This window comes from Chenopodium album, chromosome 6 (assembly GCF_948465745.1).
Source record: "Chenopodium album chromosome 6, dcCheAlbu1.1, whole genome shotgun sequence".
In the NCBI taxonomy this organism is placed as follows: domain Eukaryota; kingdom Viridiplantae; phylum Streptophyta; class Magnoliopsida; order Caryophyllales; family Amaranthaceae; genus Chenopodium; species Chenopodium album.
Genome location: NC_137839.1, coordinates 74,477,387 through 74,499,960, shown reverse-complemented (window position 1 = coordinate 74,499,960; position 22,574 = coordinate 74,477,387). Strand labels below are relative to the sequence as shown.

At 36.5% G+C, this 22,574-nt stretch overlaps 2 protein-coding genes and 1 long non-coding RNA gene across 7 annotated transcripts; 1 reads left to right on the top strand and 2 right to left on the bottom strand.

Annotated features, from left to right (window-relative positions):
* Positions 1–770: 770 nt before the first annotated feature.
* Positions 771–4,325, bottom strand: LOC145637235 (uncharacterized). Its single transcript, XM_081688711.1, has one exon. It carries the CDS (start codon positions 4,323–4,325, stop codon positions 771–773), a length of 3,555 nt encoding a protein of 1,184 aa, XP_081544837.1.
* A 6,004-nt stretch (positions 4,326–10,329) lies between these two features.
* LOC145636307 (uncharacterized) lies at positions 10,330–17,209 on the bottom strand. Of its 5 annotated transcripts, none has more exons than XM_081687831.1 (11): positions 17,191–17,209; positions 16,686–16,756; positions 15,628–15,785; positions 14,883–14,972; positions 13,288–13,452; positions 13,158–13,209; positions 12,739–12,883; positions 12,617–12,654; positions 12,352–12,478; positions 12,009–12,128; positions 10,330–10,403 (listed from the first exon to the last, which is right to left on the bottom strand). In XM_081687831.1, coding segments are annotated over exons 4-8 (402 nt in total). In that variant the 5' UTR covers positions 14,885–14,972; positions 15,628–15,785; positions 16,686–16,756; positions 17,191–17,209; the 3' UTR covers positions 10,330–10,403; positions 12,009–12,128; positions 12,352–12,478. The 5 variants fall into 5 exon arrangements, with proteins under 5 accessions (XP_081543957.1, XP_081543958.1, XP_081543959.1 ...); XM_081687832.1 differs by lacking the exon at positions 17,191–17,209 and adding an exon at positions 11,124–11,360 and having other exon boundaries at positions 16,686–17,099; XM_081687833.1 differs by lacking the exon at positions 17,191–17,209 and adding an exon at positions 11,124–11,144 and having other exon boundaries at positions 16,686–17,099.
* A 692-nt stretch (positions 17,210–17,901) lies between these two features.
* LOC145635278 (uncharacterized) lies at positions 17,902–20,371 on the top strand. Its single transcript, XR_014113821.1, has 5 exons — positions 17,902–18,037; positions 18,400–18,482; positions 19,327–19,452; positions 19,947–20,008; positions 20,217–20,371. It is a non-coding gene; the product is annotated as an uncharacterized LOC145635278 (long non-coding RNA).
* Positions 20,372–22,574: the final 2,203 nt, after the last annotated feature.

Below are 22,574 nucleotides of genomic sequence, written 5' to 3'. Positions count from 1 at the left end.
GTCCATGTATCCTAGTATACTACAGGACAATAACGTTATAACTTAGAAGTAGTATTTATACTATATTAGTATAGTACTATAGTAACTATCGCCCATGAATTTGTTACGAAGTACTTCCTCCGTTTCAATTTACTTGACTCATAGTTCTATGGCATGCAATTTAAGGAGTTAATTAAAGAAGACAAACGATATTTTTAATACAAAAAAATAAAACTGCCAATAAAAGGGATGAATTAAGGTTTCACGGTATTAATTATTTTTTATTTATCTTATGTTAATCTTCTTTAATCTCTTCCTTAAATTGCGTGCCAAAGGACTATAGGTAAAGTACATAGAAACGGAGGAAGTATATTAGTTTAGTTGTACGTGTAATACTTGCAATATTGTCAATATATACCTATATGCGTATTAAATGAAATAATTGAGTAATGACCAGTAACTCAATAATCAATAACTATATACTAAAAGACACACCAGCAATGACACGTGTCATCTTCTAGTGTGTCCTTAGTTTTTTTTTTTTTTTTATAAAAAAATAATATTGTATTTCGGAAATAAATCTAATACTATGTACATGAATAAAAGATAACAATTTTTTACATAAATAAAATATATCAAATGTATATATAATAACATAAATTAAAGATTTAATGTATTTTTCATAATATGTATATATTGACAACTATATATATCATTTTTTTTAACAAAATGTGTGTCGTATGGAGTGTTTTTTTTTTTTTTTTTTGACAACCACAAACTAAAGAAAAACACTAAATAGAAAAGCTTAATAAATCTACTCTACATCTAGTAGCAATGTCATGTGCCTCATCCACCTGATCCCTGCTAACTTTCCAGATTAGACAAGTTTGAAACAGTTGCCCTTCCTGCAATAAGTCTTGAATTGTCCATAGTAGACGCACTTCCCTTCTTCTCGGATGTTTGATCAGTTGAACTGTCGCAAGAGAATCAGTGAACAATACAATTCGTCGTTTTCCTTTCATTCGGGTCCACCTTAGAGCAGCCACACAAGCTAAAAGCTCGGCATGTAGAGGGGAAAGGGCCCTTCCATAATCCCCACCACCTGTACTAAAAGCTTGGTTATTCACTGAGTAAGCCCATCCCGCCCCTGCATTCCCATCTCTCTTGCTCCAGGAGCCATCCACCTTGATAACCATTTCTATCCTTGAATCTGTAGGGGTACTAATGTCATCCGTAGCACATCCTATGTTGACCCGCTCAAACCCCGGTGGGAAATTATGAGCCAATGTCTCTTTCCCTCTTATGACATCTCCTCCCTCTAATTTGCGCCAAACCGAGAGTTCTTTCATTGCCAGATTGTAATTCCTAAACAAATCTACCAGATAACCTCCTTCATTACGAAAGATTCTTCCATTTCTTGTTAACCAGAGGCTCCAAAGTACCCCAATAAACGTTGGTACACGGTCACTCTTCTTTCCATCCTCGCTATGAAAAAGCAGGATATAATGCTGAATCCAGTGTCTCAGAGGAGTAGATTCATCAATTTCTGAGGAGATATGCAAAGGGCAATTATGCCAAGCATACCTCGCAAAAGAGCACATCCTAAAAAGATGCTGAAGGTCTTCATTTTCCATACCACAAGAGTCACAATGATCAGCTATATCAATTCCCCTCCGGGCTAAATTACTCTTAACCGCCAATCCATTCATCACCAGCTTCCACAGGAACAAACTCCATTTCGGTGGGATGTTTAGCTTCCAGATTAGTCGGTAGAAGCTATGCTCCAGACTAGCATCTTGTTGCCCTGATAACTCATTCATTAGAAAAGCATAACCTGTTTTCACAGTATAAACTCCTGAAGCATGGCTACCCCAGTATAGTCTATCCGTCTCCTCAGTTGAAGGTAGCTCCATTTCCAAAATCTTCTGCGCTGTGCTCCATTCAAACTTTTGTCTTATCAATGCTACATTCCAAGATTTAGTATCACGGGATATTAAATCTTTCACTCTCTCCAAGCCCACCCCCCTCAGGGGTTGATCAGAATTGAAAACCGGAACTGAACCTTGCACCCATCTCATATTTGCGACTTTCACTCTATCCCCATTCCCGATCTTCCAATTATAGCCCTTTACAACCTTATTTGCCACATTAAATAAACCACGCCTACCCCACGAAGCACCACCCTTAAGATCCATCCTAGACTCCCCCGTACACAAGGAACAACTATGAGTAGGCTCCATAGATCTAGCCACTAATAACTGTGGGTTGCAGTGCATTCGTGCTACCTGTTTGAACAGAAGAGCGTCATTCAAACAGGACATAGATCTTATACCAAGACCACCCATACCCTTCGGTCTTTGAATAATCCTTTTCTTTACCCAGTGCATGCCCTTCTCTCCCTTATTTCCCCACCAGAAACGAGTAATTAGAGAGTCTATCCTATTTGTGACCGCAGCTGGTAACTTAAAGCACTTCATCATGTGTGCGGAAATGCTAATCAGCACAGTGTTAATCAGAATTAGTTTCACTGATTGTGACAAATTCAGAGTTGCCCAAGAGAGGGTTCTAGTAGCCACCTTATCAATCAAATATTTAAAAGCATCCAACTTCCTAGCCGTAAAATCAATGGGGGGCCCCAAATGTTTTTCCATCACAGAGACCTGACCTACCTTCAAAATCCCTTTTAGAACATCCACCTCCTCCAATTGAGCATGTTTACTAAACTTTACGAAAGATTTGTTCAAGTTCAGTTGTTGCCCTGAGATCTCACCAAACTTAGACAAAATATCTATCACATGATGACAAGAGGTAGGAGTTGCATGTAAGAATAACATTGCATCATCTGCGAAAAAAAGATGTGTAATCGAAGGAGAGCGCCTCGTGACCCTGAGTCCCTTGATTATCTTGATGTGCTCAGCCATAGTAAGCATACGAGATAAAATATCCATACAAAAGAGAAAGAGGTAGGGTGAAAGGGGATCACCTTGCCTCAAGCCACAATCCGGTTTAAACATTTCCGAAATCTGGCCATTGATGAGAGTCTTATAAGAAACCGTTGAGATGCACTGTGAAATCCACTGAATCCACTTTTCTGGAAACCCATAAGCCTTTAGAATTCTCAGAAGGAAAGTCCAATTCACCCGATCATAAGCCTTGGACATATCCAATTTAATCACCATTTTTGTGGACTCACTGTTACTAGTGTTAACCAAATGAAGCAATTCATGGCTCAGCATTACATTATCCTCAATATATCTTCCCGGAACAAAAGCATGTTGAAACTCCAAAATCAGGTTTGGTAATAGGTGCTTCATTCTATTTACCAAGCATTTAGCTATGCATTTATAGATAGTATTGCATAAACTAATAGGCCTGAACTGTGTTGGTAATTCCGGGTACTCCACTTTTGGAATCATAACAAGAATGGAAACGTTAAGTTCCTTTAGTAGATAGCCTGTGGAAAAGAAAGATTTAACCGATTCAACCACCGAGGACCCAACCTTCTCCCAATTTTGGTGGAAGAATTCCGCAATGTATCCATCCGGACCTGGCGCCTTAAGATTGTGAATAGAGAACATCGCCTTCCTGATCTCTTGGTGTGAAAAAGGCTTGACTAAAGAAGCCGCATCTGTTGAATCTATAGGAGGTAACTCCAACTCTCTTAACACTAAGCCAATGTTATCATTCATTATTTCCTCAGCTACCATCGGCGGGTTATAAACTTCTTTCAAGCTATTTATAATGAGAGCTTCCAAATTATTCTGACCCTGAATCCACTCATCCTCATTCGTTCTAAGGGTAATGATCTCCCTCCTTTTCTGTCGATGCTTCACCCTACCATACATCATCTTTGATGAAATGTCGCCCTCCTTTATCCATTTATCCTTCATTCGTTGTTGCCAATACCTAAACTCTAGACTACTATGACTGATCGTGTCGTTAATTGCCTCCACATACCTACTTCCTTGATCCAAAGTAGTCACCTGCTCACCCTGCACTGACAAATCTGCAGAAAACTTCCTCCAATTTATCCCCCACACTTTTTTGTTGTCTAGGCACCACCTTTTGATTTTATTACGCAGCCATTTCGACCTTTGCTGAAATTTGTACATAACTGAACCCGTACAATGAGTACTCCACACCTCATCTATGAAGCCCTTAATTTCCGGAAAAACTAAGCACCAAGTCTCAATTTGGTAAGGCCTATTAGACTTTGTCACTTGGTTGTTAGTGTCATATATAATCGCCGCATGATCCGAGACCGTAATTGGTTCATGGACAACCCGTCCATCCGGAAAATCATTGAACCATTGTGATGAAGAGTAGGCTCTATCCAATCTTTCCATAATCAAATCCACCCCCAATCTCTTATTTGACTAAGTGTATCGGGGTCCCGAGAAAGGTACTTCTAATAAGTTAGTTTGGAATCTCCAATCCAAAAAAACATCCAACCCCTTAATTAAAGAAGCACCCCCAATTTGTCACTATAGTATTCAAGTTGATTAATATCTCCCATCACCAAGACATTAGGAATAGTAGCAATAAGAGTTGAAATTTCCTCCCAAACACTAGCTCTATCTTCAACTTTCGAAGCCCCATACAAAAACAAAATGTGCCTACTACTTCCATTAATGTCACCAACATTACAAAAGATAAAATTTGGGGAAGAAGCTACACAAAAAACATCCCCCAAATACCAACTAAACAACGCTAACCCCCCTTTTGTACCAACCGAGTCTACTCCACAAGAAAAGTTAGGAGTAAACTTAGAAACTAACTTACTAACATCACTAAACATCATTTTAGTTTCGGAAATAAACATAAAAGTAGGCAATTTAGTAGCTAATAACCACACTAAATAAGGATGTGTAGGGGAGAGTGTGTCATTTAATCCCCTACAATTCCAAGTAACAACCTTCATGGCCCCGTGGGTGGCTGTCTCGGTGTAGCCACCACATCACCAATGTCACCTACAAATTCACCATCTTCCATAGCCATGTCCATCTCCATGTCACTGTCAAACTCATGCAAGTTTGAGGTTACTTCCTCGCTTCTTTGCTTCTTTGCTGGACTCGAATGCGGTGAAGAAGAACTAGAGCTTCGCCTTTTCTTGCCCAAATTACCAAAAAGAGGATCCTTAATTCGAACATCCCACTGCCTTGCCATATCGACATCTAAAATTGCCTTTGATTTAAACTCAAAGAACCCATCTTCATCCTTATGCCATATATTGAAACCTCCTTTATCCGCCCAACGGTTCAAGGTCTTCAATCTCTTCCTATCCACCCATCCTGAATCATAAGAGGCCTCCCTCACCAAGTCATCATCGCACGACTTTGAGGGGACCCGATCAATTGTTCGTGTTCTTTTTCGGGTCACAGCAGCTACTTCAATGCGTGCTTCTCTTTGATCAGTTGACGTGACTGGTGAATTTGGCGGATCATACTCAACCATTGGCAAGTTTGGCATGTTGGAAGGGAAGGTATTTGGTGAGTACGGTAAGAAGGGGGATCTTGGTGAAGGATAAATCCTCCTAGTCGTAGCCCTATAAGCCGCCATAGTTCGAATAAAAGATCTTTCAGCTTCAACAAAATTTCAGTGGTTAGATTCCAAAAAAAACTCATAGTTATCAGAATTTACCCCCTCATTGAAGCTCTCATTTTGCTGTTGAGTGTGTATGATTGGTTGCTGCTCTGACCATCCTCCAATAAACGTCCCATTGCTCTGCTCAAACTGCCCAGCTAGCTGCTGGTGAAGACTCGGGTCAAACCCTCCCGGAATCACCTGATTTTCCCCTGAATCTGCCGGAAAACTAATTGGTTCCGGCGCCGGGAAAGCCCAGTCTGATATACCCAATGCTTGAAACAGAGTTCTCTGATTTCCGCTTCCCCTTTCTGTATTGTTTGCTGCTGTTGAGGATTCTCCAATCTCAAAATTAGAGCTTCCCCCAAACTCCATGTGATTCGCTGGTAAGACACGCGCCACCGGGGCTGGGTTTATGCGGCTTGCTGAGTACGGTGCCAGAGTAATTACCCCCACAGGTCCTTCATCCGACCTGTCGACCTGGTTCACAGGCCCTGAGCTCCGCCTTGCATTGTTTGGAATAGAAATCACCCTTCGAATTGGTGATGATCGAGGTGGACTTGGAGCGAAATTCAAATTTGTTGGGGTGAATTCCGCATAGGGGTCACGTCCCACACCAAGCCTCCTCCCCGGAGATAATCGAACAGCTCCCATATCGAGGCTAGCCTCCATCTGATTATCATGAGCCACTTCTGACTCACTAGAACTTCCCGACCCCGAGAAATAGACGGTATCGTTGCTGTCATCGGAGTTAAAATCCGAATCAGAATTAACATTGAATAGAGCCCTGTTTCCAATAGGAATATCCTCAGGTTCTTGCGGCCGTGTCAAATTAACCGCCGAATTTCGATACCTAAACACATCAGGCAAACCTCGAACAAAATTAGTGTAATATGGATAATCTAAGGGGTCGTGAAGCACCCTCAGACCATCTCTTTCAACTGCCTCTAAACGCCTCATCAAGCGTCTAGTTGCAACCTCTCTTCGCAAATTGCAATTACTAGTGTTATGACCAACACAACCACACGTTTTACAGAAACGAAAAACGCCTTCATACCTGAAATAAACCCAAATAACACGTTCACCTTGAACTGGTACGAAGCAGCCTGGAATTAGTGGTTGCGTGACATCAACAATCATGCATGCGCGTAATTCCGCTCTCTCCGGCAGCCTACCATTCGTTATTGGCTCCAGAGAATCCAAATAGCCAATATGGACAAAGATACGCCTCGCCCAAGCTTCCGTGAGAAACTGGAGAGGTAAACCATAAACACGAACCCATAACCTTGCCGTAGAGAAATTGATTTGTTGTGGAATTAAATTCGCACTACATCTCCTCAGATTAATAATACGACCATCAAAGACAGTAGAATATTGTCTAAGCAAACCCTCCAAATCGCTCTGAACTAAGCACTCAAACAAGAAATAATCTCCTGTTCTATGAACACGGACATGCCCCCTAGACACCCATCTTTGATTGATTATGTGTTGAACATAGGTAGCAGATGGTGGGTTTGGACCCACAAAAACTCCAATTACAGAATTATTGAAGTTAATGTGTGATAAAGCATTATAATTTGGTGGTGGGGTAACAAGGATTCCCATTCTATGGGATCTAAGTCGGTTAAAATGAGGAAGGTCGCTTTCATTATTATGAGGGTCATTTGGATTTTGGTTCACCATACTTCCACATAACAGGAGTATAGACAGTGAAAGAAGAGGATATAAGGAGAATAAGAATTAGAGAAAGTGATGGATGAGAGAAACAATTAATGAACTCGTTTATATAGCAGCAAAGTTCAGTTGACAGAAAAAAAGCTACTACTGCATGTTGAACAAATGGCAAGAAAAGCAACCAAAATTAATTGCTTCTTGTAGTTTCCAAGTGATGCACCGGTGATGGGCTCAAGGAGAAAGAGTGCAAAAACTCCCTCACACTGATTGGTTCAATTGAAGAGCAAAGATTTGAAGCTTGCAACCATTGGTGGAACACAAATATGGGGAGATTACAGGATTTCCTACTGAATTGCTGTGAAGATATTAGGCGTGTGTTTGCATGCTACAGTTCCCAAGAACAAGAAAAGTATTCAAACTTTTGAGTGGTGCAAAAGGAAGCTAAAAGGTTAAAGGAGGAGACTCACAATCTTAGTGAGAGAGGCTCTCGTTTTAGAGAGAGAGTACACAATATTTAGATAGTATTGTGGAGCATGTCGTATGGAGTGTTATGTACTACAATTATTACAACGAGGATTTTTATTGTTTTGAATTTTTTTATTTGATTATTTTAGACAAAATTATGTTATATAATTAAATGTGATGTTAATATAAGAATTGTTATTACAAAGTACTGTGCATGACACGGGACCTAACCTAGTAAACAAAAAAATGTAATTTTGGCTTGTTTGAGACCACAAGTCATAACAATAATTTTGTAATAAAATGAATCATTTTATAACAAATATTCAAATCTGTTACAATAAGATCACGAACACGCTCACTCATATACCACGTATTACTCAAATAGACTATTGGTGAATAAGTAAAATAACTAGTAATAGTAATTAAGGAAAAATGATTTAGATAACTCTTCATATTTTATATATTGGAAGAATAATAGTATTATCCTATAATTTTAGATTATAATTCTTATAATCTTATATAATCAAATAATCAATACATGACTACATGTATTTTGTATAACCTTATCGGAATTGTTGATCATAAAAACATATTTGAGAAGATAAAATAATATCATTATTATTTATTTATGATTGGATTTAAAAACTCATCTGACCCGAAATTGACCCGACATTTGAACCTGAAAGGTGACATGACCTGAAGTGACCCAACCCGAAATGACCCAACCCGAACTTAACCCGACTCGAACTTGACCCGACTCGAACTTGGCCCGACAACTTGACCTGATAATTGACCCGACCCGAATTGACCCAACCCGAATTGACCCAACCCGAAATCGACCCGATCTGAAATTGACCTGACCCGAACTCGACCCGAAGCGTTGACTCGACTTTGACCCGAAACCCAAATTGACCCGACCCGAACCCAACCCGAACATTTCTTGACCCGAATTTGACCCGACCCGAAATGACCCGACCCGAATGACCTGTTTGCCAGGTCTAATTAGAGGTGACATTAATAAGATGGTGTAATAAATATTATTGATTAATAATAAAAAGGCAAAAGCAAATGAACACCATTAACTAAAAGTTAAAATATTAAATAAAAATAAACATTAATTACACCGATTGACGCGTGGCTTTGACATTCATTCCTATATTAATACCACTTTAGAACATATATTAAATGATTATCTAACGCCCCGAGGCAAAAGCAAATGAACACCATTAACTAAAAGTTAAAATATTAAATAAAAATAAACATTAATTACACCGATTGACGCGTGGCTTTGGCATTCATTCCTAAATTAATACCACTTTAGAACATATATTAAATGATTATCTAACGCCCCGAGAGCGTTCGTTAGCAAGATCCTAATAAAAACTCAACATTTTAGCTTTACGCATTCATAAAAAAGTCTGTCAAACCCCTCAGTATTACTGTTATCCTTAAGGGATCTACCGTCATGCAGTTTCAACTAGAGCACAAGGCCTAATGAACAAAACCCTTACGATGATACATAGTATCATATATTATTAATACAGAGTATAATATAAGACCAAAATCGTACAAATCTGAGTTCAAGAACATATGTGATCACTGTAATGTGTGAAAATATATCCAATAGTCTTTATTTCCTACTCGTCGATTCAAACTGGAGATCAATTTCTGATTTTGGTTGCACCAAACAGACCTTTTAAGAAAAAAAACAGGTAAGTTACACCAAGATGCAATAATCAACGACAAGTTTCATGAGGATGCAACAAACTCATCAGCACATAGAAACTCAAATTCGCCAGGTTATTTTCTTTGGAACACGAACGCGATGTGATTCATTAGCACTCTTGACAGTCTTGAGCAGCCGTCTTACTTCAAGTTGCTTCCACTGCTCTAGGTATCGTCTCTCAGCTGGTGTGAGCCGCTCATCATAGTTAGTGGAAATTTCATTCCCACCATCCACATTTTTTTCAGTAGTCATCTCCACAAGATCTGTCAAAATTACCATTTGTTTCCAGCTTCAGCCCATTTATGCAAAACACAGCAATAGCAGTGATGCTAATCCAGTTGAAAAAACACGGTAGACCACAGACAACAAGCAAGCATACATCAAATAACAGGTAAATAAGTCCTGCATTCCTAATTAAATTAGGAAATACGTTGAACTTAATTAGCTTAAACAAGATTTTGAGCAAAGGGTTTATAGAATCAAAGTTATAAGTAGAAAATTTTAATTTAAAAGTCTCCCCGATTGACATTTTAAGGAACTCGCACTAATTGCACAACTTTGTTCCAGCAACACGGTTATCCCTTTAAGTAGACTAAATGTTCCCCCGTTGACATTTAAAAGTCTCCCCCATTGAAATTTTAAGGAATTCGCACCCCCCCCCCCCCCCTCTCTCTCTCTCTCTTCTTTCTTTTTTTCTTTTCACCTGGTTTCCTTTGCTCTGTATTGTCCCTTTTTTCCTTTGTCATAATCTTCTTTCATTTAGTATGTTACCTTTATACTAATTTATTTTGTGATTATCAATGGACATGTGAGCTCACATAAATCTTAAATATCAAAAAACTCCATCCTTTTTGTAGATTAAATCCAATTACAGAAAGAGAAAAGGACAATCGAAGACTTACATCATAAGCCTTAGAAATCAACTTTAAATTTAGCTCCAGTTTCCTTGAGGCGTTTCTCACCCAGCTTGCATAGCCTGAAACAACCAGTATATGGTAAATTTGTCATCTTAAAAATAATAAAATGTACAGAGAACAGTAAGATATTGTTCTATAAATTAATAAGCTATTGCCAAGCAAACCCAATGGAAACCTCTTATATTGAATAAGCAACTACTAAAAATAAAATAATAGCCCCAACCCTGCCTCCCCAAGCATTATATAAACACCGGAGTTACCTTAACCCTTCAACTTATATGTTTACTAAGGCTAATACTTTATATCCAATTGTTGCTAATTATCAAGCGTTAGCAATTGCGAAAGACATGATCTTTAAAAATGGGCATATAATGTATAGAATTTCCACAAACAGTGTTGGTGCTATTTTCACCATCTTTTTTTTTTTCTCATTTTTAATAAAGTCAAAAGTTACTGAATTAGTTGAACAATTCATAAAGTCGAACAAACTATTGCCTAAAGAAAATGTAAGGAGGAATTTATCTACAAAGTATTAACACAATGCAGGGTTACCATGTGATCTGTCTCTGTATAATTTTTCAAACATGAAGATTCCTCAATAATACTGCAAACTTGCTATTTCAAACATTACTCATTAGACATTTGGTTTTCCCGAATAAACATCTATACGATAAGAAATTCAATAAATAATATATATGCGATATAATCTCTTTTCCTCATAAATTATAAGTGGCAAATTTGCGATACAGTTGAGTTGCGACAAATTAGGAAGAGCTTACTCTTGCAAGAACAGAACAAGTCTTCGTCAAAAAACCAATGTAATTTCCATCCCATACAAAAGAAAAGAAAAATAAATCAAAAGCATGCTTAATTTATAACTTAAAGTAGGAAATTAAACAAAACTAAGACCTTATACAGTTGTGTCAATTAACTATCAATAAAGTCCAGATACGTGGATATTAATTCAAGCATATTCCGTAAAGGGTAAGGAATGAGTCACAATACTCCCTTCACTCCTGTAAATGAATCAGACCTCATATCAGCTATATTATCAAATAATAAAATATAGACGAAGTGTGTCACAATACTGTTAGCAGACCTCTTCTCATAAAAGATGGTGAGTTAATTGAAAATCAGAAAGTGTATTTAGATTCTAACTCTAGCTTAACATTGAGCACTGTCGCAAAATCTCAACTTCAGAAATGAGCAACAATGATAAAATGGTTTGCTCAAGTTCAATCAATTCAGATTAAAAAACCAACAAAGTAAATCTAAATACATTTCTTGAGAGGTATTCAAAATCTATCAAACTCCATCACATGATTCACATCAACAATAAAAAAAATGAGCAATACATAATTCTGAAGTTCGGACTATACAAAAATCAAACCAAATGAAAAACTTGGTCAAAATTAATAATTTAAACGAAAAGCAAATTGCAAAAGATAGAAAAAGAGAGAATGTGAAAAAATCTAGAACTTAGAAATGCTAACCATTTAAACATCTAATTTTTAGTATAGATCACAAAATGAACTGCTAAACTCGAGATATGAAAAGGTGCTTAAGAACGAAACAAAGTATCCCTGAATAGAGAACAAGATATCCAAATCTAGAGCACTCCATGATGAACAAATTGCAGTCAATAACTGATGATAACAACTAACCTCTCTCTCCACCCATGAAGAGCTTCCAGAAGAGGTATTGGGTGTATGTTGAGCCACCATAGCAAGGGGATCAAGTACTTGGTCATAGGCTGGATCAGATGGACTACAGTATTGTCCATCCTGCAAAATTTCAGCCCAAAACAATCACTAATTAGCAGCATATCACGTTTTACACCTTCCATTCAATATATAGACGACATTTGGATTTTTGAGCAAGGTAAGACCATTAATTTGAAGAAAATTGAACCACACGGAAATCAAACAGTTAGATGTTTGAGCAAAGTAAGACCATTAATTTGATTCTAGCTTTCTTATGAATTCCTCTTTGGATTTGGATCCTTGCCTCGATTTATGAAGCTGGTGCATTGTGTTGAGGGCACAGTTGGGAGTGTTGAAGCTCACTTGTATCAATCTGCCTTTTTGCTGGGGCAAGTTCTTCAGTGAGCTCAAAGACTCACCCAAGTCATGCTCTGATGGGCAAATTTGTACAAACAATATTGTCTTAAAATCACCTCCAGCAAAATACACAAGAGTAGAAAGCAATATGTGAATTCAGAAAAATAAGTATCTATTCTTGGAAATTAAAATTAAAGGGATATGATTTCTACCTAATGAGTCATGCAGCAGATGTGTGAGTTTGGAATTCCTGACAGCATGTTGTGAACAAAGGTCAGAAAATGAGCTCGTGCTGTGTAGCCGTGAAATATACAAGATGATCAAAAATACTGACTTGTACTCCTTCTCAAATTATCTTCCCGTGAGTGATCGTAGCTCTTTTCATTAGCATTAGCTGTTTGCTTGCTTGGGCTTTGAGGTAATCCAGCATGATTTATGTCTGAGGTTTCAACAACATCTTTTAAAGAAAGAGCTATAGCCTGCAGTGCAGATATATACCAGAATAAGAAGAGTATTTACAACAAGTACAAAGCATTTCAATTTTCATTTTAAGTCAGTCCATAATCCTTCTAAATTCAACTTTGGGCGTGAATACATGATCTTACATGTCACCCTATAATCAAAGTTTAGGCCATGAAAAGTGTGAACTGCAGAACGAGCATGAGAAGTGAATTTTTCATTTTTTTGGCATGGGGCTGAAGGGTGTTCAAATAAGAGGTATTCATTAAGATGAGGAAAGGAATGGAGACATACCACAAGAGGTAGGGTCAAGAAGCTCCAAATCGGCCACAAAGCCCAGGTGAATCTGCAAAATTTCAAGTTTAAGCACGCACATATTCAAGAGTGATTTCACGAATACGTCAGAATTATGGTTGGCACTCACAGGCAAACGGAAGTTAGGCCCAGAAGGGTAACCAATGGCAAGGCAGATGCACCAAGTATCTCCCAGTTTTCATTCGATATTCTAACACCTGATGTTGACATGCTCGTATAAACGAAATAAGCAGCACTCAAAAGAACACCTCCAAATCCTAGGTACAATTGTATCCTGCAGGTTAAGAAGCAAAATGACTATCAAGTTGGACAAAATATAGACGATGTGTGCAACAAGTATTGCACAACCACAGTACCACGCCAGTATTGCCTTTGAAAGTCAACATAAGAATAATAAGTAGGTATTAAGTTCCAGAATAATTTAAGGCCATCATAATACAGACAAAGATGACTCAATCAAACGAAAAAACATATGCATAACAGAAATAAATATGCCAAAACAGTTGAAAAAGAATGTTTCATATAACCAACTTAATACATTATAAATGAGCTCTCAGAAACCGATATAATATTATACAAAGTATCTAACTGCTTAGAGAAACTGATACAACACAGGGGAAAACAAGGTGAAGGATCGCTGAAACATATCTACCTTCTACAGAACATCAATACTGGCTATAAATTGTTGTCAATACAGGACATGACAAATTGACAATGGATGAAGTATTCATAACAGACTGGAACTCTGGATCAGCCGAGAGCAAAGAAGGAAACTAAACACAAAAGGTTATGCTCTTTGCGGGACTCAACATAACGCTAAATGCATGTGAAGCTGGTACTAGAACACATGAAGGTGCTCATGTTAGAGCATAGACATGGTGATATTAAATAAACGCAGAGAAAGAAATAACATAGAAAATAACCAATGGCAAGGCAGATGCACCAAGTATCTCCCAGTCGTGATGCAAGGAGAAGAAAAATGTGATTTTTCCAGTCATGACATTGTCATTAGATTTGCTTCAGCTTAAGTACTTTCTAGTACTTTGCATCTCTCTAGAATGTTAATATAATCTAGAAGCCACACTTGAATGAAGTACCCCATGGCATCCCTCTTGCTGGTTTTAGGTTTTTGCAGCCAGCGAGGTGATCTGAGAATTACCTGCTTCAAAGCTTCATCTTCATATTCATAAGATCTATGGTGTAATTGCTTTTGCAAGGAGTTTTGCTTACGAGACCTCGACTTTCAAGCAAAGCAAAGAATCAGTTAAAATAATTTCTTTGTATGCTTAAATGAAGCAAAACTTTTGATTCATTGCAGTCTTTACGCATAATTGCTTTTTTTTTTTTTTTGACAAACTCCATTATTATGTCTCCCCATGTTCTAGCTTGTACCACACTTTTATTATAGTACTGAAAAATCAATAATCAAGCAAAGAAAAAAAATTAAAAGTGAAGCTATTAACATTTATAAACAATTCACTTATTGTACCTAATTCAAGTAGAAATTCAAATCCTACACATAAAACCCTGAATAGAATCAAGTAGAAATCAAATTCCTAAACCCAACACCTAAGCTCAAGCTCTTGAACTGGAATATAACACATGGAAGAAACGAAACAGAAAGCACAAGAATAAGAATAACCCAACATCAGCCAGATATATGTATAACAAGGATGAAGATATTGTCATTATTCGATCACTCACATTAGATACAGTCTGAAACTTTGAACTTTATGCACTCTGCATTGCTAACGTTTCCGTTCAATTCAAAGCACCACAACTTGCTTTGGCTGACTGAAAAATTAAATATAACAAAGGATGAATATTTCTTTTCAAAAAATTGCTCATTTTAAATCAATATAAAGTACAGTCAAAATTAAAATTGTACTCTTATCTATTACTTTACTAACCCTTCGTTGTTATATCAAGAAATTTCTCCAAATTTAATGGATTTGAAAAACCCACAAAATCCACTACCCAGAAACTAAATTCAATTTTACACCACATAAATTGTATAATCAAGTTGAGAGAAAGCAAGATGAGAGAAAAAGATTAGCCAAATTAGCCCATACTTTTTTCTAATCAATTCAAGCAAAACAACACTACTTATCCTTAAAGAGTAAAGCCCACAATAATTCTGCCCAACAATTCATCAAAAATTGTCCAAATTCTTGTAATAAAACCAGCTTTCCAACTTCAGAAACTAAAATGAGTGCTTTAGTTGGCTCAGAATAAACACGGTAACTCCAAAAGCTCAGGGATAGAGATCCCGAACAGCCATTTAAGCCGCGACTTCACCATAGGCTGCTTTGTTGGTTCCATCACCAGAATTTCACTTACATGTTATTTAACTTTTAGAAACCTTAAATGTTACCCCTTTCCTTGAATTATCACTAAAAAGAAACCCGAGATTGAAAATATAGACGATACCAAATCAAAGAAAACTTACAACTCTCAATTGCTGAAAATGGCGTACTTTCTGTCTTTAATTACAAATTCCCTCTAGAGTTGCTCGAGATATTGAAGAACCAACCGCACTTCACACCGCTCTTCCGCTGTCCCTTCCGCCCATTGGCCATTATTGGTGGTTGATTTTGCAAAGATAATCTGAAGAGAGAGAAAATGAAATGTGAATGTAAACAAAGAGAAGGAAAACCTGAAGTCATTGTTGTGTTGGGTACTGCTGCATAAATTCACACTCAAACAGTACATACAAAACAAGTCCTTTTAACCTTTGAGGTGGTTGATTTTGATTTTTTCTTTTTTGTTGAATTCATAATAACTATAATCAAATGTTTTACCTCTGATTTGTTTTTTCATGGGAGTTGCAAAAGGAAGAAGAGAAGGTGGTCATGTGTTCATTCTAACAGCTAAATTTAAGACATTTCAGCAAATCAATTTATGGAAATCATACAATTCACCCAATGCCACACGAATCAAACAGTCAAGATCATACTTTTCACCTCAAAAACCAGCCTTTTATGTTCACACAAAGTCAAATCATATGCACAACCCAGCAATATTTGAGCAGATTTAAGATAATTTAGAGTGAAATTTGACATTCTACAGCTAAATTGCATCAAATTGAAAAAAACTCTACGACCCAGAAAAATTCTACTCAATATAATAACAGTCTAACATATGACAGCTCAATTAAATATGAACGATTAATATAATTTCAATTCATTCACAAAGCTCTACAAAAAGAAATCAAACAAAACCCAAGAAAAATCCAAATAATTATTAACTAAAACTAATGGAACCCAGAAAAATTAGAGGGAAATGCAGCTTACATTTTGAAGAATTAGTACAATTTAATAAGTAAATAATTTCCAAAATCAAAACAAATTACAAAATTTTTAACAAATCACACAATTTCATCCATGCATGCTCTTGGAAAATCATAGCTAAATTCTAAGAAGAATTTCTAGGGTTTGGTTGTGAAAATCATATCCAATTCAGATTAAGAAAGATCTAAATATAATTAAATTAAAAGAAAAAGTTTACCAGGGAAGCTTGAAGACAAATTTAAGATAATACAAGTATTTGCTCAAATATTGTTTCCGAAGCTCATCAAACTGCAAAATAAGAAGGATGAGGAGTGATAGATCTCTAACACATGACACCATTCCTCAACCAGTGACATGTTATATGTCACACCTCATTCGCTGACACTATTCATGGGTGTTGTGAAAATGCGTTAAGGATGAGGAGTGATAGATCTCTAATAGAAATGGACGAAATTTGCCCTAGTCGTTTTGTCCATTTTTGAAATCAATTGTCTATTTTCGAAATCAATTGTCTATTTTGCAAATCGATTGTTTATGAAAAAGTATTCAGAAAAGGTGTTTTTTTTGGTGAGATTCAACTGTTCACGTTACATAGACAATTGATTACATAAATAGACGATTGATTTCAGAAACAAACAATTGATTGCACAAAATAGACAATTGATTCCATAACTGTGGGGGTTTTAGTTCAGACACTGCTAAAATGCTAAGTACATCAGTACCTCAATGCCTCAAGGGGGACTGAATTATGTGAGATCAAGTCTCCTATTATTTCTTCTCAGTGATAAAAATGATCGACTATTATCTAATTCGTACAATAATAAACAAAATGCTCCACCAGTATCTCCTATTGTTTTGGCCTGTAAAGTTAAGTTAATGTCTCAACTACCAACAACCTCCTCCAATGAATTATTAAAGTCTGGGCCACTGCTACTGTCTTATCCCACCCCTTCCCCTAATAGAAGTATTTTATGTCCAAAAAAAAAAATGTACTCCGTAATGTTTATACGCTTATCAAACCTCATATATCACAGTGGTCCCCACAAAAACATTAAATTAAAATAAAATATTCCCCCTCATATAAAATCCTGACCGTCCTATCACAATCGAACGGCAACCAACTGCTCACCTCGAAAAGGAGGGAAAATTTTGACCGTAAGATCTGAAACAAATAAAAAATAAAAAATCTAATAAAATCACTCTTTCTTTCTTTTAGGGGGTGTTTGGTTGGTGGGAATTGGAAGGTGGGAATCCATAACCATTATAAAAATGCAAAAGTTGCTACTATTCCTTATGAATAGTATTTTTTGGTGTTATTACATAGCTGCCCTTAATTTTAAGGAACTGCCGAAATTGCCCTTTCTTAGCCAATTGCATTATGTATCACAGCTGTAATTGCCCTTGCTTCTCACCGACTTCCCTCTCTGTTTTCATCTCAGAAGGAACAAGGAGAGAGAAACCTAGCTAGAGAGAGAAAACTTCAGCAACTCAAGACCACCGATGATGGTGCTTCGAATTCTTCGAGTTTGAGGTTGTGGAAGACACTTTTCGGATCGTCATACTCATCAGGTTCGATCTCGTTTCTCTTTCTCGATTTATAGTTTCAAATTTTTGGGCTTTACTTGTTCGAATGTCGTGGTTTTTTTGCATGTCTGTTCCTATTGATTTCGATATGTTTTCGAATTTTTTGGGTTGAATCTTTTTGGGTGTATTTGAGCGAAATCGTTTCATTTTTAATGGGGTTGAATCCTTTTTTGTGCTATGTTTTTTTTTGGTAATTCTTCGTAATTCATAATCTGAATTTCGATTGAAATGTTTTTTGGGTGATTCTTCTTAATTAATAATCTGAATTTCGATTGATAAATCGAAGGTAATTCTTCTTAGTTAATTTTCTGAATTTCGATTGAAAAATCGAACTATTCTTGATGAAGGAGTGGTGATTTCGCCCTTAGAAAGGAAAAAAGAGGAGAAAACTGCTGCTGAAGATACTTTGAATGCTTACAAAGCTGCTCAGGTTTGTGTATTTTCTTTAATTTTTTTTTTTGTTTTTGTTTTTTTTTTTTTTTTTTTTTTGGTTTGTAGGGTTTAGATGTTCGATTTTGCGGAGATCTGTCTAAATTAAAGATTTTTGAGGTGTGATGAGCAAGATACAATGTTCATGGCTGCGGGTTCTCCGAGTAGGTTAGGCATAAGCTTCTGGAAGGCAATATATTCTGTATCATATTATAAGTAGAAAATTGGTGTCTAAGCGTAATCTTTATCATTCATTAGTGTGATTTAATTAAAAGTCTTCTAAAAAGGAAGTGATGTGTTTTAGATAGCAAAGTTAGCTTTAGTATTATAGAGTAAAATTATTAAATTAGTAATCAGATCAAGCTATGCCTCAGGTTGTTGCGCGTAGTTTGTGACTAAGATTAGTTGCATACAGTTGGAGTCTAATATTATATTATAAGTATCATTTAGAATTTATGTTTTTCAGGCATAATTGACATGGGTATTGCCTAATTTTTAGAGTGATTTATTTGATGAATCGAGAACTGGATTCTTCGTTTTCACTTTTTAAGAATTTCCTTAAATTCTAAACTATACACTGAGCTAATAAATTGATGTATTCTGTTGAATAAAAAACAATTTGGTACCTTAGCACGAAAATATTGGTTGGGATATGAAAATACCTGTTGTTTTATTTCTGTCTTCTCACGTTAGTACCCTTTTTTTTATTTTTTTTTAAATGGTGTAAATAGTACTATGTTGTAGGTCTTGTAGCACAGTGACTTAGTGACGTATTACTATGTCCGGATTTTTTTTATGAAGATTTGTTCCACTCCCCTTATCTGTTTTTTTCCCCTTGATCACAGGGCCTTGGTCATAAGGGTATCCAGTGCCGTTTAGGACTTAAGCAAACTGTTGGGACAATTTCAGATGCACTTCCACCTCCAAGATCAACTCTCCTCTCATCTTTTGCATTGCCGCATAAATCAAATGTATGGATAGTTAATTATGGTTTTCCTCTTATGTTCATCCATTTTACATGTACTGTATTATTTAGGTTTCAACTTGTAGTGATAATGATGTTAATCATAAGAGCAGAGCTAAAGGTCCTTGATGCTTTATATAGGTTTTATACATATATGAAAAGGATTTTTATTTCTTCAATAGCATTATTTCTCCCTCTTAAGAGAAAGACTATATCTGATACATCGAAGTATCTGACAGGTTATATGGTCGAAATAGTTTGGGTATCCAACAGTTACTGTCTGATAAGCCAGAAACTTTGAATATGTTAACAAAAGGATTAAAGGACCTCTTGAATTTTGATCACACTATGATATCTGTATGCGTTTTTGTGGTTTGATGTGTCCATCGACTATAAATATGTAAATCTTAAATCTGCCTGTATATTTTGATCATTGCTGCATATTAATCGATTTCTTGGTTGACTCGAGATTAAAGGTTGCACCTTGACTGAAGGTGCTAGGGCATTGACTAAGCATGTCAATAGATGCAGCAGTAATTATTGGGGCAAAGTGGAAGGAAATGGTGAGTACAATTTGCATGTGACTTTGTCTACATTTTGATTACATAAATCTTATATAGAAGTTTGGTTCAGAATTATGGTTTGAATGTTGGATCTTCCGGTTCATCCTTATGTCTAACCTGTATACTTTTGTGAACCTGAAAAATGTTCACTTTCTGAACCTGCCTCAAACAAGCAGTCCATAATTATGAATTCTTCTTTTACTGTAAGATTTCAATAAGAACCAGCTTGCCAATGAGGTCATAACACGTATCATAGGTCATTCTCAATGGTTGAATGTGCATATTGTCCAACCACATGGTGCTGTTTTTGAAATACGAAATTCTCAAGGTTATGGTGCCCGGTGGTCTGCAGACGGTACCAAGTTAATACTTTCATAGTTTCATTCATTTGCTTGTATAAAATTATTAAGAATATGGAGCTGGATTGTGGGATGAGCCAAATTATGGCTTATGCATTCCACAATTAAGCCAATCCACTTGTCATCACATAAACCTCATTCGACTAAAACTTCTTTGAAATTCTTGAAGGATGTATGTTAGACTATTAAAGGTGACACCGACTTTAAAATTGCCAGACAAAATTCAGTATTCTGCCTCTATTGACTTTACATTTTCCTGCTTGGTCGCATGAGAAAAGTCTACACCACAACCCGACTGTGGCAATTGCCACATTCCACAACCTACCTGTGGACTGTGTGGAGTACACTGATTTGGCAATGCAAAGCCATAAAAGTTGTCATTATACCAATATTATATCCCTTTCTCTGTAAACCTTCATTGAAAGAATGGCAATCTGATTTTTGCTGCAAAAGTCCTAATTTAATTTTGACATTTCATCACAAAACACATTTTTTTGTTCATCGATCTCTAATCAGCTTTGAATTCTTAATGATTGCACTTATATTTCTGTGTCAATGTATAGGAATTTTATACTCGTCTCATCTTTGTGATGATACTTTGTTTTGACTCTGAATACCTTGTTTGTAATCAGTTCATAGGCTTTCTGGAACCATACATGGATAATGGACATTTGAAGAAATGGAGGCACTAATTCATTTGTGAGAAATGCGCTATATATATGCTCCAATTAATACTTCAAATTACATAATGTAAACTTATACTGCATATGTTTGATACTTTGATGTGCTGAGACTGATACCTCTTCCTACAATAAAATTACTCTTGAAAATCTGCTGTCTGGCTTGCTATGTCATGAATTTTCTCTTGCTTGATTTTTTTCTAAGCACTGTGATAATTCCATACAATGTTTTGAGCTGCGACGTTCATATGTACATCATGAAGATGGATATTAAGGGAATTATATAATACCTGCAGGGCTGCAAGCCATCCGTGTTATATTGAGGAAGGTAATTAGAAGTTGAGTGTTTCAACTAACTGCTTCTGCTTTTTGCTCATGATGCCATTGCATGCCTGGTTGAAATTTATTTCTAATTGTCAGTGTATGTACCCTACATTATGCTGATGTTGTATTGTCTTATCTTTGGCCTTGGAGACTGTCCATATTGTTTTTTGTTTTCTGACTGTACTCTATTGCAGCGATATCAAGGGCAAGTCTATTTGCAGAAGGGTTCGAGTTCTCAGGATAATATTATCATTAGCCTCACTGTTTCCAGTGGCATATTCTTGGTGAATTATGTGCTAATGAATTCAGCTGCTAATGTCTTCTACAGCAATGGCCTTGGTTTGCTTAGCTACCCAGACGCAATTTCTCTTCTAGATCAGGTTTCCTTGTCTCTTTTGTTTTTTTTTTTGTTTTTTGGTTTTTTGGGTTTTTTTTTTTTTTTAAATCTCTCTATGACACAAATCCGTGCTTACTGAAGTCCTTATATTAATTAATGCAGGCATACAGGAATCCTCTAATACCCTTTGCCTCATTTTTGCTTTTGTTTTTGGCCAACCAAATCATGGCATCAAGCTGGGAGTTTTGTGGAGAAGGTGGAGAAACGATGTTGCACAAAGTATTCTTTAGAACTGCAGCTCATGACTACTCTTCTGCATCAGGTTGGATCCCCCCTAAAGGTATTATCATGTTGAATGTGGACGCTAATAATTTGGTCTCTGGATCACATGTTGGGTTGGGGGTGGTTACAAAAAACAAGCTTGCAATTAGGTAGTGTTGCTTGCTTCAGTTAAGAGGTGTGGTGGTTTTTTTGGGTTGAATTTGAGTGATGTATCGTTTTTTTGGGTTGATTTTTTATATTGTTAGTAGCATTATTGTCTGAATGTAATAGAATTGTTGATCTACAGGTGCAATTCTATCTCCCCTTTCTCTTTCTTGTTCTAATTGGTTCAATTTTCATCTAACCTTTAAATATGAATAGCTTACTTTTTATTTTTTCCCTATCTTTCCATTTTCTCTTTTTAATTTGCTTATAAGCATACCGTGTTTGCTGCCAAAATTTATGTTGTCAAGTTAGATATTGCTGTTGTGAGTGACTATAGAGGGTAGCTGTTGTTTCATGCTGTTGCTGCTGTTATTCTGGTGCTGCCTGTTACTGCTGTTCTGTTCGTCCAAAAATATCGACCTAAAGTTGTTTTTAGCTCA

What these genes read in the sequence shown, in the direction of transcription:
- LOC145637235 (XM_081688711.1), bottom strand. Translation starts at nt 4,325, where the DNA reads ATGGAAAGATTGGATAGAGCCTACTCTTCATCACAATGGTTCAATGAT.
- LOC145636307 (XM_081687831.1), bottom strand. An exon ending in GGCCTAACTTCCGTTTGCCT is followed by an intron (nt 13,210 to 13,287) that starts GTGAGTGCCAAC and finishes GAAATTTTGCAG; the next exon opens with ATTCACCTGGGCTTTGTGGC. An exon ending in TAATTTGAGAAGGAGTACAA is followed by an intron (nt 12,655 to 12,738) that starts GTCAGTATTTTT and finishes ACATGCTGTCAG; the next exon opens with GAATTCCAAACTCACACATC.